Source organism: Sebastes fasciatus, chromosome 10 (genome assembly GCF_043250625.1).
Source record: "Sebastes fasciatus isolate fSebFas1 chromosome 10, fSebFas1.pri, whole genome shotgun sequence".
Classification (NCBI taxonomy): Eukaryota; Metazoa; Chordata; class Actinopteri; order Perciformes; family Sebastidae; genus Sebastes; species Sebastes fasciatus.
In genome coordinates this window covers 10,660,864-10,680,149 of record NC_133804.1, presented here as the reverse complement: position 1 = coordinate 10,680,149, position 19,286 = coordinate 10,660,864, and the positions used below count along the sequence as shown (strand labels likewise).

Here is a 19,286-nt window from a genome sequence, read left to right as displayed (position 1 = left end):
AACTACTTTGTACTTTCAATTTCCACTTTCAGTTCCATTCTAATTTCTATGAGGACGTTACTCCTATTTCCAACCACTAGAGGGCGACATCGACCTGAATACATTGGGGCCACTGTTTTTATGCATAATTGTATATTTATATATATTTGTTTAACAAATTGTCAAATTTAACAAATTTAAACTCACTGCAGTAGGGGTGCATGTAAATGTATAATTTCAGTTTTCCAAATGGAAGACAAAAGTAGTATCCTACTTAAAAATACAGTTAATCTCTGTGTTTTAGGCCCGTATGATTACTGTACTATAGCACATCAGCACTGTTTTTGTTGCCTTTGATGATCAGTCAATCAATCAATTGTATATGTTTCATATGTAATCAAATAAGGTACAATTCCAGATAAATGTAATCCCGCCAGTTCCCTCAAATTGTGCATTTAAGAGTGAATAGGAATAGGGAATAGGAATGTTATGGACGAACCACTCTTCAATAAGTCTAACATTACTCAAAATACACACATTTAAGTTCAAGATTCAAGATTCAAGATGTTTATATAAGTTATAAGTTATATTACAATTATAAAAGGAAATACTTTGTACAAGGGCATATTAAGAACATATACATATCAGGAAGCATGAATATACATATATAAGAAATACTTTGTACAAGGCATATTAAGAACATTTACATTAAGAACATATACAGTATAAGATATATTTTTGTGTGAGAAGGTGTCGTATGAATTATCTATTTAAAAGTCTGATGGCCTGGGGGGGGGGGATTTGAATACAAGTAACGTGAAAGAGTATATATATTTATATTTAAAATCAATTTGCTCATTAAACACATTCTCTCAAGTTTTTTGTAGCAGTATTTTTGAAGCAATATTCTTTCTTCATTTCTATTGCTATTGTATATTTTTCAGTGGAAATAAAGACTTTAAGTGAAATTTTGTGTCCACTTTGGATCATGTGTTTCTTTTTTTTCTCCTTTTCTCTACTTTAGATTTTTTCCTCAAACATTTAAATCAAAGAGTAAATATTTATATATAACATCCTTAACAAATACAAACATAAAAGACTAAATACGTAAGTAAACAGGACGTAAGAGGGGGGGGAAGAGAGCAAATCCTCCTCGGCTGCCTATTGGTCCAGAAATATGGAATCAGATGACGTAGTAGTTCCGGTTCCTCGCTCCTCAGAAAAGGTAACTCTCGGTCATTTCTGTGTTAGACACACGACTGACCCGGTTTCCCTCCACTGAAGGTAAGAAAGCATCCAGCCTGTTGGATAAAGCAGGGTATCACTCTCTAGCTGCTCACTGTAATCTCATTACTGCCGTGTTTATCCGTGTGTAGATTTAATGTTAAGGTTAATGTTGTGTTGGTGTTTAGCCACATCCTCAGCAGCTATAACGTTAATGAGCTCGATGATGTGAGGCTGTACCAGCAACCAGCGTGGCGGCTTTTGTCATCATTTCATCCGCCACCGTGCTCCTCAGCCATTGTCAGATAACCTCTAAACAACGTCTCCATAAGGAGGTTGAATTATCAACTCACAAGTCAGGTCATTTTTATAATGATTATAATGATACATTCTGATTTAGTGGGATTCATTTAAACATAGCTTTCGTGTTATAAGACGTTGTTGAACATGAAGTTGTGTAAAGTAGAAACAACCATGCAGTTGCTCACACTGAATTTGAGGCATTTCCTGGTATATAGTGGTAATTTATGTGGCTTACATTGGCAATATCCGTCCAAAATGGCCATAGAAATAACTAATATTGTGATGAGTGTACTCCCAAATCATATTTCACAACAAAACACAACAAAATGATATATATGGTTTTAAAAAACCCACTAAAAGAACATTACTTAACAAGAAACTGTAGTAATTAATAAGTATTCTTGGGTGTGTAAGGGTATTATATGGGCATTCCATGTTAAATGTTAAATGATGATATTTATCTGTTAGATCATGATAGATTCAGTCGGAGCCGCTCTATTTTCTTTGTGTTTTAGTTCTTTAAGTTGTTTTATTTACAGTTGACTGTGTATTACGTTGTGTTATGTTAGTCTATGATGAGTAGTGTGAATGTGTATTTTTGTGTATTGTCACCATGTAAACTATGTGGACCCCAGGAAGAATAGCTGCTGCTATGCAAAAAGCTAATGGGGATCTAAATAAACAAATAAACCTCAAGGAAATGTTGACTACTACTGGGTTTCCAGTGTTAACACACGTTATCAAGTCTGATCCATCAGGTTGGGTTTATCACACCATGCCATCTTCATCAAGACACGCATAGCGTGATGATGATTGCAAATGAACTACTGTTATTTGAATTTTTCTGTGGTTAATTCAATTTACATAAACAAAGTAGTCACTGAGCTATGTTACACAGCCTCTGTATTATAGTGAAGGGAGTGTCTGCTACTTATATGCGGTTATTATACAAGAATGTTTTCTGGTTTGCTACTGTTTGCCTCATTGAACTGAACTCCACCATCCTGCTTAAGGCCCAAGCAGAAGTTATAGCGGCATCACAATCTTTATTTATCTTCTGGAGTAAAGCCAGATTGTTTTTTTCTTTAGATATACAGACGTGTGTGTGACGTGGATTGGAGCTATGATTCACTGGAATTTGAATGAATCACCATGTGTGTAAAGCGAGGATAGGGATGGAAGGTTACTTCAGTACATAACTGTCTAACTTTTTATTTATCATGAAGTAGTCAATGGAGCTGAGTAGACACATAGTCATGTTAATACCCACACTTTTTCCGACCGCTGTAAGTGTTCAGTTTCATTCCTCCTCTTCTTCCCGGCTGGTGTGGGCGTTATTTACTCTGATGAAAACTAGGAAAAAGTGCAACATTTACTTTAATCAGTGATATCTCCCTTTGTCTCCCTGATGTTGAAATCTAGTTGAAAGTATTCAGTTTTGTCAGATTTAACTCCTTCATCTACCCTGCACTCACTGTGAGGTAGTAGTGAGCTGAGCTTGTCCTAGAGTGACCTTTCGCAGAACACTGAGTGGGGTGAGCTCCAAGAGTATTGTCATTGGTTGTCCTCACAGGGTTGTGGTCATTGGACAGTGGTCAGTCTGATCAGAGGGTCTCAACACTGCTTCGCTCCTTCGTGACGTCTCAGATGACGCATCCTTTATTGTTCACAGGCAGACAGTTTGAACACTAGAAGGGAGGGCACTTTCATATTTGAAACACGCCCTCCTAGGAGGTGTCACATATATAATTGAGCATTGAAAGCTGACAGACACACAGAGGCTGTGTGGTACAGAGTAAAAGAAGGAGGTGAGTCTCTGACAAGTGTAGTTCTTTAGCCAGCAAAGCGCAATCTTCCTGGGTGTAAGAGGAAGTTATAAAGGGATTGATTTAAATGACTTTCAGATACAGATGGTTGATAGCCTTTAGTAGGTAGCTGACTTCTTTGATGCACGAACAACTATTTTGTAAGGGTTCTGGGGGGTTTTTTGTGAGAAGTTTGCCACCAGACGCACTTAGTTAACTTCCTCTTCCAGACAGCTGTTGGCACGGAAGAGGAACCCTGATGACTTTCTTTGCTCTGATTCTTTCTTTTTTTACATGTAAAATGAATTATTTCACATGTGCTTGATAACTTTCTCTGATGGTATTTTCTGTTTTATTCCAACTCTAGGTGTAACATTTGGCGGACAGTGGACCAAAGCTTTTCATACTACAGTTGTGGAATTCTACTGTTTTTTTTTTCATTCCGAGGATTCCCGTCTGGTACACCTGAAACATTAATAAAACTAGTCTGAAGACCTGCTTCTGCATAGTTCCCTTCCATAAGTACAGGATGGGCCTCCAGTCAGACTCTTCCCTCCAATCTATCCTCCTGTTTCCAGTCCACCTTGTGGTATGGCTGTACTCCGTACTGTCCTTCCTTCCCTGGTACTACATCACCGGTGCCGGGGAAAGAAAAGCTCTGTCCAAGCGAACAAAGGCCCGTTCCACTTCGGGCTGTGCGGAAGGGCCGTACCGCTGCGTGGACCACTTTGATTCCTTGGCCAGGGAGGACTTCCCAGGCAAGGACACACTGGATAAGCTGTTTGAGCATGCTGTGCAACGCTTCGGACCACAACACTGTCTCGGCACCAGAGATTTACTGAGTAAAGAGAATGAGATTCAACCTAGCGGTAAAGTATTTAAAAAGGTAAGGATTCCAATTCCTATATATGTATATTTTTTGTGTGAGAGATGCTTGTGAGGACAGAGATGTCTGATGACTCTTTCTCCTGCTAGCTGATCTTGGGGGAGTACAGATGGCTCTCCTACAATGAAGTGGACTCTGTAGTCAGTCAGTTTGGCAGTGGACTGGCAGCTCTGGGGCTGCAGCCCAAAAGCAGTATTGCAATCTTCTGTGAAACCAGAGCGGAGTGGATGATCACCGCCCAGGCATGTTTCAGGCGCAACTTCCCATGTAAGTACATTATGTACAGTACAGTAGTGCAGGATGTTATGTAACAAAGTGTGAATAATATAAACACCAGCCAAATGCTGGTAAAATATGCAAGTGGCTGCTAGATTTGCTTCACTCACCAGCCCAAAAAAACAATGGTAATCTATTGAGTGGCTGGTAGATTATGGATTTATGGAATCTACTAGCCAAAGTGGCAGGTGGAGAAAAAGTTAATTTCCAACCCTGAATATAATAACTGCTTTATGTTGTAACTCACTGAGTGTTTTGTATTCATAACAGTGGTGACATTCTATGCCACACTGGGAGAGGATGCGATCGCATTTGGACTGAACGAGACTGGAGTTACACATCTAGTTACCAGTGCGGAGCTGCTTGAAAATACACTGAAAGTGAGTTACAGCACACAGAACAGCTCCCTCCGATTTCAATAGAAGCAATGATCAAGGTCATGAAACAGCTTGTCTATCTATATAAACTAAGGCTGTCAATCGATTAGAATATTTAATCGCGATAAATCGTTAATTTATCACACATTTTTTTATCTGTTCAAAATGTACCTTAAAGTGAGATTTGTCAAGTATTTAATACTCTTATCAACATGGGAGTAGGCAAATATGCTTGCCTAATACAAATGTGTAATATATATATATATATATATATATATATTATACATTTGGCCATGACAGTTTTCCTCGCCAAATTACTGCAACTTTGGAGCGTATATTTAGCCTCCTTCGTGACAAGCTAGTATGACATGGTTGGTACCAATGGGTTCCTACGTTTTTTTTAGTTTTATATGATACCAGTATTCCCTCTAGCTTTGAAAACTGAGCCTGCTACAACCTTAAACATCGCAAATTGCGTTAATGCGTTAAAGAAATTAGTGGCGTTAAAACAAATTTGCGTTATTATCGTGGTAAATTTGACAACCCGAATATAAACATTTTCAAACTTGACAACATAAACGTTCTAAATGAGCCCCTTTGTATTTCCTGTTGCACAGTTTATTAATGCAGCAGCTTAGAGGAAGTAAACATGGACCAAAGCTGTTGCCCTAGCAACAGAATGGCAATGAAAAGATCTATAAGTAGCTCCAATAGTCATCATCAGATGACGCACATTAAATACTGTACATCATTTCATTAACATCAAAGCTGGTATGGGTAACCCAGAAAAATAGTGTATTGTCTGCAGCCACGTGGATGATGTAATCCTTTTACAGCGCACAGAAACAACAATGATCAACCTATGGTCATGAACCAGCTGGTCTGTCTATATCAGTAGCTCCAATAGTCATCATCAGATGACGCACACTACAAACTGTACATAATTTCATTAACATTACAGCTAGTATGGGGCACCCAGAAAAATATAGTGTATTGCCTGCAGCCACATGGGTGAATGAATGAACACAGTGTCTGTTGAGATGTATTTAATTAGGAAACATGATAGTCTGTTACTAATGAATGGTGCTCAGCCTTACAACATAATTGAAGCTGGTGTGACTTTCTATATGAAGACAGATCAAATTCCTTATGGAAGTTGTTTTCAACACATTATGCTTGTAAAGCCATTTTTAAATGAAGTGCAACAAAACGTGGATAACATCTCAAACGACCATTTTCGATTCCTAACTTCTTTTAATGGGTCTTCCAGTAGTTCCAGTGGATGATTTTTTTAATTTACAGATCAGGTTGCTGCAGGTTATAAATATGACGTCAGCAATTATGGAGCTAGAAATGAATCTTATTTATAAATGGGAATCATGTGATTGGGCATCCTGTTGTAATAGCGTCTTTGTCCTCGTTTCTGTCCAGAGTGTGCTTCCACAGATCCCAAAACTGAAGCACGTGATCTACGTGGACCAGAGGAAAATAAGCACAGAAGGCTTCCCAGCAGGTCTGTCCACCCACAGCATGCAGGACGTGCAAGAGCTGGGCGCGCTGCCTGAGAACAGTATGTATTTGTCCGAATCACCTTCGTCAAATTCTGGGGTTAAAAACCTCACACACGCATACACACATAGTACAAGGCAATAACTGGTTGTTTGGCTTTCAGTGGAGAGGGAAATTGTGAAGCCCCAGCCCTCCGATATGGCCGTGGTGATGTATACCAGCGGCTCCACAGGCCGACCCAAAGGAGTCATGATCGTCCACAGTAACCTGATTGCAGGAATGACAGGCCAGTGTGAACGCATCCCTGGACTCGGGTGAGTTTCAGTATTAGTCAGTATACGTGATCTAGTGTAACTCAGTTTGCACAGCTGGATTTATTTCATCATTCTCCAGCCAGGGTTCAATTTACCCCAACTTCAGAACTCTTGCTGAATAGAACATTTCTCCAGTGTTCTTTTGTCTATTCCAACTAAAACAATATTGGCTTTAGCCCCTTTTCGACCATAGCAACTCTGCCCCAGAACTAGGAACCTTTTGAGGAACCCATTGCATTTCGACCGCAGGAACCAGGGTCTAAATTATGTTCTGATGACATTTTCTGGGGCATTTTTACCCCCCCAAAAATGCCCTAGTCGGGGTAGTACTTATTATTAGTTATTCTCAGATGGATATCGCTGTTTGTTGTGTGTAGAGGTGCGTGTGTGTACAGTAGTGCCGCAGTGGCACTGTCCCGGGCACTGAAATGGGGGAGATGGAGACAGACGCCGCGCCGCACCGCAAAGCTTTGAATACTTTTGAATATTTCTCACCGAAGCTTTGAAGCCCAACAACCCTAGTTGAAAGTTTAGTTAGGCTCAACAAAGAAATAAAATAAAATAAGAATAAAATGGAATCATCAGCAATAGTCACAACCCGGTGAATTGAACAATTACACATACTCATACTGTTATATTTGTTACACCATACTTATTATTCTTGACCATTCCTCTTCCAGGTATATTGTTATTGGGGACCAGTCACTTACAAACACATCAAGAGTACTTCTTAACACATGTGACAGTCTCTCCAATGGCAAAATAGACACACGGTTTTCATACCATGTTACAATATTAGGGGGTTCCAACCATTTTTTATAATATTGTGAGGCGTGCAGCATACAAAGCGACTCTAAGAATGCACCTGTACCTACGTTCATAATTAGAGTCTAATCCCAGTACAATTATGTGGATTTAGAGGTATATCTATGCCAAATACTTTCTTAATCTCACTTTAGACTGACAGCCAAAAAGTTACAATTTTAGGGCATGACCACATAAGATGATTATATGTGCCACAGCTATTTTTCCATTTTAGACATAATGGGGAGCATATAGACATAGTCATATTTAGATCAAATAGCTGGGGTTACAGGTAGTCTGTGAATAATCTTATATTGGGTCTCATTATTAGAAGGTGTCATTTTCTTTGCATTCAATAAAATGTTTCGCCACATGTCGTCATCATCAAGATGAGACCCAAAATCTTCCCCCCAAGATGTTTTACTATTGCCAGTCGGAATGTTAACAAACGTTATATGTTATAAATATAGCTTAAAGCTTTCTTCCTTAGAGAAGAAGCTTTCAATAGTATATTTTTCAAGTGATAACTCCTAAATTGTAAATAGCGGAAAAATTGTGGTTGAGGAAGGTAAAAATTCATACCTTTGTATTTCATTCATTACATCCAGCGTTCGTCTCTTCTACTAAGCAGCAGTAAATGTCGTCACAGTGAGATAAAACCCAAGGTTTATTTTTTCAACACGTTTGTTTAGATGAGGCACGCTGAACTACGGGCTGCAGAGTGTGTTTACAGTACCCCTGTGACAACCAGCAGCTCTCGTCCCACGTCATGTTGCTTTTTCATACGTCAGCAGGCTAATTTGCCTAATCTTCGCATGTCTTTAGATCGCTATGGAAACGCAGACAACAGTGCGCTGAAGGAGCCTTTTAGTTTCTTGAAAAGTAGTCCCAAGACTAAAATTACCAGGTACTTCTTGGTGGAAACAGGGCTTTAAAAAAATGAGAAGACAACTGTAGAATGTTTCATGAAAAATGACGCCGGGACAGGCTTCCAGGAGCAGCTATATAGAGGTGTACAGGGACATTTTTGACACTGTGTTATCGATATTCGCAAGCTGTGAACCACAATCAAAGATGCTTGGTGTGATAATTTTAAACGGAAACCATGTAGTAGCTGCTGGCCCTAACCTTTTACTTTCTCTTCTTGTGTTGTGGCAGGCCTAACGATACTTACATAGCCTATCTCCCCCTGGCTCATGTTCTGGAAATGACCGCTGAAATCTCCAGTGTCACATATGGCTGTCGGATCGGCTACTCGTCCCCCCAGACACTGTCGGACCAGGTAATACCCGGCACCACCAACACCAGGTTGTGTTGTATTTGTCATGCTATATTTCTTTATAACACACCTAGGTGTGGTTACTGATATGACATTGTTGCCATCAGCTTACTCATTGTTGCTGTTTAATGTAATCAGTGCCTTCTTTTCCCTTTAGTCCACTAAGATAAAGAAAGGAAGTAAAGGAGACTGCTCTGTGCTCCGACCCACCCTGATGGCAGCTGTGCCGGTAAGAATCCTACTTAATATCATTCCTCTGTCCATCACTCACTACTCTGTTCTCCTTCTTTCTGTTTGCTCAGTTTTACACACATTTTTTTACCCTACTCATCCTCAAATGTATACATTTTTTTCTCCTTAAAAGGAAATCATGGATCGCATCAACAAGAACGTGATGACCAAAGTGCAGGAAATGAATTTCATTCAGAAGACGCTGTTTACACTGGGCTACAAATATAAACTGGAGCAGATCAAGAGGGGCTATGACGCACCACTCTGCAATGCGTAAGAAAGAAACCACCGTTTCTCCTTGAGTGCCCTTTAGAGATGTGGTTGTGGTTGTTTGACTTCAAATCGAACGCTGTGTTTGCAATCTGTCTTGGCAGCCTGTTGTTCAAGAAAGTGAAGAGACTTCTGGGAGGACGGGTGAGGATGATGTTGTCCGGAGGAGCCCCCCTGTCCCCTGCCACTCAGAGATTCATGAATGTGTGTTTCTGTTGTCCAGTGGGTCAGGGCTACGGGCTCACTGAAACCTGTGGAGCAGGCACCATCACAGAGGGTAAGATGAGAGTGAAAGAGTAAAGTAGGAAGACACTGTAAAGATGAGACTGAATAAGTATCTTATTAAGATATCATGTCTTGTTATACAGTTGTGGACATCAGCACCGGTCGCGTTGGAGCTCCTCTTATATGCTGTGAGATCAAACTGCGGGACTGGGCTGAAGGTACGGTTGAATAACCTGTTGGTACACGCTGTACTTACAGTGCGGAATGAGAAGTATTTTTTAATCACAGGGTTTATTTTAATACTATATCTCAGGTGGCTACACCAGCAAAGATGAGCCGAACCCAAGAGGCGAGATCCTGATTGGCGGCCCCAACGTAACCATGGGTTACTACAGGCAGGAAAGCAACGATAAGGACTTTTTTGTGGATGAAAAAGGTCAGAGATGGTTCTGCACCGGAGATGTGGGAGAGATCTACGCAGATGGTTGTCTACAAATAGTCGGTGTGTATATTTGTTCTCTAATTTATTACTCAGGCCCATGGCTGTCATCTGATAGCGCTTGTAAAAGGAACACCATACATACTTAATTTCACAGCACTGATCTGCTGTCAATGTGGTTCTTACACTGACAGGGAAACTGTTTGTTCTTGATAAAAGAGCACTGTTGTGAACAGAATTTTCCTACCCTCATTTAGACCGCAAGAAAGACTTGGTCAAGCTGCAGGCCGGGGAATACGTGTCTCTCGGTAAAGTCGAGTCTGCTCTGAAAAACTGCTTTATCATAGACAACATCTGCGCTTACGCAAACAGGTAAGTTAAGCCTTCATTTATTTAGGGAAAGTTAAAGACATACATGTAATATCTAACCGTTGTCGGTTGGTTTAAGACAAAGTGGCAATATTTTTCTCCGTTTTCTGTGTGTTCTGTTATTGGCTGGGGGGCTATACCACCATGTGGGGCCAAAATTCTGTTTGCAGATTGCCAGAAACGCCCAGAGCAAAGCCAAATAATAAGAAAAGAGTAAATACAGGCAGAGGGCTACAGGGTCTCTGCAGAAACGGACACTGCCACACACTTCTATTGGGTCAAAAGTGATGATTGAGAGGGAATATTTTTGTATCAGTCTAAACGTTGTTTTTTAGGAAATTCTTGCATATTAAACCTTTTTAAAGTCACAGGAAATGTGATTTGCGCTTCTTCCATATCAACTATGTAGCAAAACGCAAAGCATTTAAAGTTACTGAAAACTTCAAATGACAACTAAATGTCACTGTTGGCTTTTCACACAAACGTCCAGAAGCCAGGGCGGTGTGGGCGGTTACCTACAGTTAAGGAAGTATGTGAAATCCTTCCTCCCAGGTTTTGCCACAGTTAAACCAGATGAACTTGATCAGTGTCTCAGGTTCGGTAAGCATTTCTCACTTTTACAATGCCTTTCAAAATACCTTCTACAGATATAAAGAAAACTTGGGAAGAGGGATTAGGTGTAAACATATCAACTGACCTATGGAAAAAAACAACTGAGACTTATCCATATATGTTGTTCACAGATCGCATTATTCCAAAGACAAACTTCACACATTGTTTTCAGATGTCTCACCTCTGTGTGATAAATGTCGGTCAGCTGAAGCCACTCTTTCACGTAGCTATGCATTCTACTCCAAACTACAACATTTCTGGATAGATAGTTTTGGGTTAAAATCATTCAGCTTTGATTTCTCAGAGCCGATGGCAGACAACATACATAGATAACACTTATGAAGATACAAATTCCTCCATTTTTAGTTTTTTGTACCTTTTTAAAGGTATAATATGTAGGAATTAAAAAAAAAAAAACAATGTGAAGAATGATAAAAAAAATTCCCTCTCAACCATCACTTATGACCCACTAGAAGTGTGTGGTAGTGTCTGTATCTACAGAGAACCTGCAGCCCTCTGGCTATATTTTCTCTTTTTTTCTTATTTTGCTGTGTTCGGGATGTTTCTGGGCTTCAGCAATAACGTGTTATTTCTCTGATTCACTGCTTTGTTCTCACTAACGCCGCCCCCTCTCTTCAATCACGCTATAGCTCGCTCCACCATCGCTCGTCAAGTACATTTGTGCTTTTGTTAATAACTCCCAAATATTTCCTCCATTCTTGTATGCAAATCCACTGCAGCAGTTGGTGATAATGCACCCTCCATTAGAGCTTGCAAATATGGATGAAATTACATGATAATCATGATTTATTTTTTTCATTATGGATGAATTTCACTATATTTGCTCACATACCACATTAAACCAACTCATATGCATTATGTCAAATTGTGTGGTAATACCAAGGGACATAATACAATGTAACTTAAATATTCATTACATATAGAAGATGTAAAAGATTAAAATGTATCAATATTTATAACTATGATCATACGGTGGGGAGTTTGTTTATATTGTGAATCCATATACACCATATAGAAAGCTTGAGAAACTGTCTTCCACCTAAAAAAGTGATTTACAGTACGATCCAGTCCGATTCATTCCTTGAATACCAACCACGAAACTTGACATGTGATTTTGTTTTTCATACCTAAAAACATACTGTGATATACATTATTATATTCACATTATCCAGTCCTTATATTTAGTTAGAGATGTGTATTTTTTAGGGCAGCCAGTCAATTAAAATATTTAATCGTGATTAATCGCGTGATTGTCCATAGCTAATTGTGATTAATTGCAAATTATTTGCACATTTTTTATTTATTCAAAATGCACCTTAAAGGGAGATTTGTCAAGTATTTAATATTCTTATTAACGTGGAAGTGGGCAAATTCGATTGCTTTATGCAAAAATATGTATATATTTATTGTTGGAAATCAATTAACAACACAAAACAATGACAAATATTGTTTGCTCAAATCATAACATGGCAAACTGCAGCCCAACAGGCAACAACAGCTGTCAGTGTGCTGACTTGACTATGATTTGCCCAAAACTGCATGTGATTATCATAAAGTGGGCATGTCTGTAAAGAGGAGACTCGTAGGTACCCATAGAACCCATTTTCATTCACATATCTTGAGGTCAGAGGTCAAGGGACTCCTTTGAAAATGGCCATGACAGTTTTCCTCGCCAAATTAGTGCAATTTTGGAGCGTATATTTAGCCTCCTTCGTGATAAGCTAGTATGACATGGTTGGTACCAATGGGTTCCTACGTTTTTTTTAGTTTTATATGATACCAGTATCTTCGCTCTAGCTTTAAAACTGAGCCTGCTACAACCTTAAACATCGCAAGTTGCGTTAATGCGTTAAAGAAATTAGTGATGTTGAAACAAATTTGCGTTATTATCGCGGTAAATTTGACAACCCTAATATAAATATGTTCAAACTAGACAACATAAACATTCTAAGGGAGCCCCTTTGTATTTCCTGTTGCACAGTTTATTAATGCAGCAGCTGGCAGGAAGTAAACATGGACCAAAGCTGTTGCCCTAGCAACAGAATGGCAATGAAAAGATCTATAAGTAGCTCCGGTAATCATCATCAGATGACACACATTAAATACTGTACATAATTTCATTAACATCAAAATGAAAATGGCCATGACAGTTTTTATAAATTTGGAGCATTATTTAACTTCCTTTGCGACACGCTAGTATGACATGGTTGGTAACCATGGATTCCTTAGGTTTTGTAGTTTCATATGATGCCAGTATCTTCACTCCAGCTTTAAAAGGAATTTGCGTTAGTGTGTCATTATTGCAGTAATTTTGACAGCCCAAGTATTTTTGTGTCATTAATTTGAACAAATTTAGTCATCACAGTACCGTAACTTCATCGTTACCCCATTTGAACATGATATTTAATATTGTACAATATATATTGTATAAACTAGTCCCATCCTGGCCTTCTCATGCTAACAATTACTGAAGATATCCCAGTAATAGTAGTTGCATGTTTTTCAACCTTCCCAGTTTAGATGTTGACCTTTATGTCGCCGTCCCTCTTCTTTAATTTTTTCACTTTCACACATCAAAATCCAGCTTCTGTCAGCACCTCCTTTCTCACTATTTCAACTTTCAGTTCTGCATTTTGGATGCCATGTCTTTAATGACTTCAACTGCAATATTTCAGCAGCGAGCATACGTATACATTTTTTCTGTGGCCTTTTATCAACAGCTTTTATTGTTCATCCTTTCAGTGAGCAGAACTACGTGATCAGCTTTGTCGTTCCCAACCAGAAAAGGATGATGGACCTGGCCAAACAGAGAGGCATTGTGGGAGAATGGGAGGAGATCTGCACTCACCCCGACATGGAAAGAGAGGTTCTGAAGGAGATCAAGGAGGTTGCTGCTAACAGTAAGAAATGACCACGTGTTTTCACGATATTGTGATATGGCTGTACTAATTAGAGGCAATCTTTTTCTTCTTCCTAAGTAGTCTGCCTTCCCATGCATGAAAATAAAGCAAACTTTGCACATAGGTCCAGTCTTATGCTTCGTCAACTGGCTTTGTGGGCAAATAGTCCTGATGGTGGCGCTACAGCAACCGTCTAAAGTTTAAAACTTTTAAAATTTATAGCAAATCAGCCGTTTCGAACTTTGCAACTTCCACCAAATTTCGGCCCAAGTGAGCAAAAATTATCAGACGCTTCAGCCTGGCAGGAATTATGAAGTCCATCGCTCTGTTTTTCTCCTGCCACATTTTTTGCTCAATTGACACCAAACTTGCTACGCTGCATCTTCAGACTGTCCGCCACAAACGATCCAGACGTTTTTTTGAATTATCAAAAATCAAAAGTTTTAGTGCAAACAGTACTGTACAAAGCTACTACAAATTATTGCTATATAAAGCTCCAATGTTCATGAAAATAAATGATAATGATTTTGAGGTGACAGTAGATGCAGGGTGGTAAATTTCAGAATTTTATCGCCAAACTATATTTTTGACTGTATTTTGAATTCTATTCTCATGTGAACCATTGCAGTCAATGGAAATCAGGAATATTCAAATATCAGTTTGTAACTAATGGAGCAATCCATTTTTATTACACACACACAGCGGTGCAGCACCTAAAATTATCTTTACTTTTATGCGTACTTCTGTCCTTATCTCTGCCGATACATGTTCTATATGCTATGTACCAATATTTTAGTAGTAAAGAGCACTATTCATTGTACTATACTGTGATAAATGTGGTTGAGCATCACTGTTCTCTTCACCTTTCTTCCATATATAGTTAAACTCCAGCGATTTGAGATTCCAGTGAAGGTACATCTGAGTCCAGAGCCGTGGACGCCTGAGACAGGTCTCGTCACAGATGCATTCAAGCTGAAGAGGAAAGAGCTGAAGAACCACTATCTCCACCACATAGAGAGAATGTACGGGGGCAAATAACTCTGCTCACTTTCACCCAAGAGTCTCCATTGTAACCGTAACTACTGTAAATACTCTTCCCGGTGACACCCAGTAGGATTTCTATGCTGTTTGTGTACCACAGGCGTCCAAATGAAAATGTCTTGAACAGAAAAGCTGGAGCTGTAGATAGTTGTAGTTGTTGATCCGTGTGTGCTGCTTTCTATTTTTGTGTGTGTAGGAGTTTTGATTGTCAAAAGAAATGCACTCAAGTGGCAACTCTTATTCCACGATAAACGGTCCGAGACCATTACAGCACTCAACTGCCATCCACTTAAACATGCTGGCACTCAGTTTGTAGCTAATAAAAAAATACCACTGTCCTCCATATGTTGCTTTGTTGTTACTTCCATTGAATATATTAACAACTGTAATCATCACGGAGGTTCATATTGCTCTTTTTGTAAAGTTGGAGTACTGATGTTACTGTGCCTTCAGTCTGCAGTACTTGTGTAGTCAAGCAGAAGTTGTGTATAAAAAAAAAATGGTTTACACATTTGTTACCAAAATGGCTTAACTGCCATGTTAATGTTTACTTGAGGAAAAATATTTCCACCCAGATATACACCGACATGGATCATATAGAATAAAACATACTCGTGGTCATGTCTGCTTATCCACCTATTTTTTTTGTTTTATTTATGCTTTTTGCTATTGTGTCAATTGCTTCAGAGAGTAAGACCAAAATGTGTTCACATAAATGACTCAGGAAGATAAGCAAATGTTTAATATATTAAATCGTTGAATAGTTGGGAACTTGTATAGAAAGCCCTTTTGTTAAAATTCTCATGGGCAGTGTATTTATTTAAGAGCGAGCACGGTTAGCTACTAACCAACTGCTTAAAATACTTATTAGCATTAGTTAGTCAGAACTGGCTGTAATACTGTGTATTTTACCTCAGTTAATACTGTGTGTATTTTACCTCAGTTAATACTGTGTGTATTTTACCTCAGTTAATACTGTGCGTATTTTACCTCAGTTAACAGGTTAATGTACAATTTGGTATATGGTTCTATGAAGTGAAGTCTGTTCATTTTAATAGGGTTTTCTATGTATTTTCCAAGTATCGTGTTGATAGATTTGCATCATTAAAATTGTACAGACGCAGTCATTGACACTTGTCGACATTGTCGCTTTACGGTTGGTCATTTGGTGATCCTATTTGTATTTATTACTCCATTATGATCACATGCCTTGTGCAACATTTTAAGAATAAACATTTCTTTTCGTATTATGTGGTGTATGACATTTTTATTATTGTTACAAAAAAAGAAATAAACAAACTGCATCTAGATTATCACGAATGTATCAGTGTTCGTACATTTCGGAGGGGAAAAGCTGAGACGAGCGGAGCCTCAGCTATTCCAGTCTTGAAATCGAAAACAGTCGCTAGCAATCTTCCAAACAGGCTGGTCATTGTTGGGTGTCGCCTGAGCCGTCAAAAGAAAGTTCTGGTTGAAGAAACGCTGTTTGTTCCCTTCAAACTTGACCGTCCCACCAGTCACCACAAGCAGTGTAGTCTGACCTTGGGTTGCTTGCTCTGTGAATAAAGAAAGGGGAGATTGATGCTGGATTAATGCACCTTCACTAGAAGATTAATATTTTCCCTTTAATTTGAAAACATGCACTACATGTTAGTGATCTGCTTTATATTTGCACAGTTCTCCTCTACTCTAGTATCACCAATGGCACTTGAATATGTTTTTTAGTTTGAGATTGCCCCACTGACCGTGAACTGGCTGACAATCCAGTGTTTGAACTTGGAACTCGCTTGAGGGCAACGACTCGAAAAACTCGCCCAGGGCGTCCTGTCCTGACACAGCATTCCCATTCCACACCAAGGTCGCCTTGTCCAGGTAGAGTCGAGTCAAGTTCTGAGGCACATGAGTCAGTAAATCATTTATGAACAGCAATAACATCAACCGAAAGCAGAACATGTGCTCTACAGCCAGACCAATACTGTTTTTTTGGAGGTCAACACAGATATTGAGTCTTATTTTATATGGAAAATCTTACATTTCTTCTGTAATTAATACAGTAATTCTAATGGGGAAGCATCATATCCATATATGAAAGTGAAAAAACAAGAGAGCCTAAATCTATTGTGTTTATTAATGAAACAAAATACTTTGTGAAGTCATTGAAAAAAAACACGAAAGCCATAAAACTACTGAAAAACTTTGAAGATGACCTTTTGTTATAACATATAAGAAGTAGATTGCCCAGGATGCATCATGCTAAACAATCTTTTATAAGAGAATACATTTCTCATAGTTTGCTTACTCAAAAGTCCCCTGTAATCGTATTTGTTTTTATTATTTATTGTATTAAGATAAGGTAAGATAAGATATTTCTTTATTAGTCCCGCAGTGGGGAAATATGCAGTGTACAGCAGCAAAGGGGATAGTGCAAAAAACAAGATGCATCAACTAACACAGTAAAAAAAGAGCTAAACAAAGTAACAAAATATGAACCATTTCAATAGAAGGAAGTATAAAAATAGGAGCAAACAGTATATACAGTATTGACAATAAACAGACTATTAACAAATTTGCACAAGTGGAAAATGATATTGCACAGTGAGAATGAATGAATGAATGAATGAAATTCCAACTGAAAATATCAGGTTATTGTCAGTTTTTTTATGTGTAAGTGGTCTACTGGGAGCAGTGCTGGTTGTGGAGTCAGACAGCTGCAGGAAGGAAGGACCTGTGATAGCTCCTTCACACACTTTGGGTGGAGCAGCCTGTTGCTGAAGGAGCTCTCCAGTGCTGAGATGGTGTCCTGCATGGGGTGCCATCATCCTCCTCTCTCCCACCACCTCCACTGATTATATAGTTTACTTACTGTTACATTTTTCTATTAGATATGGTATATGTGATGATTACATTGTCAAAATTGTTGTCATTGTCCCATTCTTAATTTGTAATAATAATGTTATTGAATAATAACAATGTATTGATATTGATATACATTGCTAGGCAACAGCTTGGGTCCATGTTTACATCCTGTCATCTTATGTCATTCACATACAATACAAAAGGAAATCATCTGGGACACATTTGGACTGTTTTTTCTTTGGATAAGGTCCCATTAAATGTGTTGAGTTGTTAAGTGGGGCATTTTACAGTTGAAAAGTAAAACAGTCACTGCTCTCTGCTGACCAAACTATGTAATGACGACACTGTCCTGTTACCTCAAACACATCTTTGACAGCTTGGGACTGCAATTTCTCTACGATATATCCAATATGTCATACATTATAGCTCATACAAATGATTTAAAATAACTGGTTAGCTCTCCAAGTCAGAGAAGCAAACCAGACCATCTCTCACCCTTCTCTTCTTGTCCATGCAGTCGTAGTAAATGTTGACAAACTCTTCTGAATATCTGCACGACTGGTCCACATGGGTCCTGAAATCCTAGAGTGACAATCATCACTTAATTAAACGCTGATCCAGATCAGTCAAGTTGGACATAAAAATGCAACACATTGGAAACATGCTAATGTTAGCTTAGCTACAAAACAACAAGTTAGCTGGTTGATTTCAACACTGAAGTGTGGCGAAAGTTTCACACTTACCAACGTGTTCGCCATTAGAACAGATATAGTAATCAGTACGACACGGAATATACTGACTAACTATCAGATAGGATAGAGGAAGATATGTTCAAGCATAAATGTGGGAGGCTTTTCTTATTCAGCTAGCAGCCAAAGCAGCCATTGTGCCTCATGTGATAGTGATGTGTAGGTCGCGAACGAACCGGTTCAAAGAGCCGGCTCTTTAAAGTAACCGATAAGAGCCGAGTCCCGTCCGAGAACCGTTTTGTTTTTTTTCTTTAATTAATTCAAGGCAGAATGATAGGACAATCTTCTCTGCATCACGGGCACTCCATGCAGTGACTGTGACTGAATGTTGTGTTATTGACATCCGTGCGACCAATCAGGTGATGACAGACATGGATCATACCATCAAGCAGGGAGAGGCGCGGGTGCGCGGTGCGCTGACGGTCTACAGGTACAGAGCAGGAGGGAGAGGAGGAGAGAGAGAGAGAGAGGAGTGCGGTGCTCGAGTAGCAGACAAGATGAGTGACAGTCGGAAACGAAGCAGCATGTAAAATTATGGTATTCTGGAAGTTAGAAGGTTTAGTATAATTATATTGAACAATTTAAGTGATATATGTGCACACATACTAATCATAGGTCAAAACAGCGCTACATTTTGGCTGAATTATAAAAGGCAGAAGTGGTAAAACGAAGAGCCGTTTGGGAGCCGAAAGAGCCGGCTCTTCTTGGTGAGCTGAGCCAAATGATCTGACTCAGTAAAAAGAGCCTGATTTCCCATCACTACTCCGGGCACCAACTATACCTACCAAAGTAAAATATGTGTATGTTCGTTTAAATG

General features: G+C 39.0%; 2 protein-coding genes across 3 annotated transcripts; one reads left to right on the top strand and one right to left on the bottom strand.

Annotated features, from left to right (window-relative positions):
- Nucleotides 1–1,149: 1,149 nt before the first annotated feature.
- acsl4a (acyl-CoA synthetase long chain family member 4a) lies at nt 1,150–16,111 on the top strand. 2 transcript variants are annotated; one of them, XM_074648046.1, is made up of 16 exons: nt 1,150–1,263; nt 3,679–4,197; nt 4,287–4,464; nt 4,744–4,853; nt 6,282–6,420; nt 6,523–6,673; nt 8,636–8,759; nt 8,914–8,985; nt 9,121–9,260; nt 9,362–9,534; nt 9,626–9,700; nt 9,796–9,984; nt 10,179–10,293; nt 13,666–13,823; nt 14,704–15,757; nt 15,808–16,111. In XM_074648046.1, the coding sequence occupies exons 2-15, from the start codon at nt 3,841–3,843 to the stop codon at nt 14,859–14,861; spliced, it is 2,139 nt and encodes a 712-aa protein (XP_074504147.1). In that variant the 5' UTR covers nt 1,150–1,263; nt 3,679–3,840; the 3' UTR covers nt 14,862–15,757; nt 15,808–16,111. The 2 variants fall into 2 exon arrangements, with proteins under 2 accessions (XP_074504147.1, XP_074504148.1); XM_074648047.1 differs by lacking the exon at nt 1,150–1,263 and adding an exon at nt 3,214–3,314.
- Nucleotides 16,100–18,635, bottom strand: nxt2 (nuclear transport factor 2-like export factor 2). Its single transcript, XM_074648050.1, has 4 exons — nt 18,464–18,635; nt 18,216–18,302; nt 16,610–16,754; nt 16,100–16,420 (listed from the first exon to the last, which is right to left on the bottom strand). The coding sequence occupies exons 1-4, from the start codon at nt 18,476–18,478 to the stop codon at nt 16,236–16,238; spliced, it is 432 nt and encodes a 143-aa protein (XP_074504151.1). The 5' UTR covers nt 18,479–18,635; the 3' UTR covers nt 16,100–16,235.
- Between the last annotated feature and the right edge of the window lie 651 nt (nt 18,636–19,286).

Excerpts from the sequence above, each read along its gene's own strand:
- acsl4a (XM_074648046.1), top strand. The coding sequence starts at position 3,841 with ATGGGCCTCCAGTCAGACTCTTCCCTCCAATCTATCCTCCTGTTTCCA. Across the intron at positions 8,760-8,913 it reads CCCAGACACTGTCGGACCAG|TCCACTAAGATAAAGAAAGG; the intron begins GTAATACCCGGC and ends TTTTCCCTTTAG. Across the intron at positions 9,701-9,795 it reads ACTGCGGGACTGGGCTGAAG|GTGGCTACACCAGCAAAGAT; the intron begins GTACGGTTGAAT and ends ACTATATCTCAG.
- nxt2 (XM_074648050.1), bottom strand. Across the intron at positions 16,755-18,215 it reads GCATGGACAAGAAGAGAAGG|AACTTGACTCGACTCTACCT; the intron begins GTGAGAGATGGT and ends CATGTGCCTCAG. Across the intron at positions 16,421-16,609 it reads GGATTGTCAGCCAGTTCACG|AGCAAGCAACCCAAGGTCAG; the intron begins GTCAGTGGGGCA and ends CTTTATTCACAG.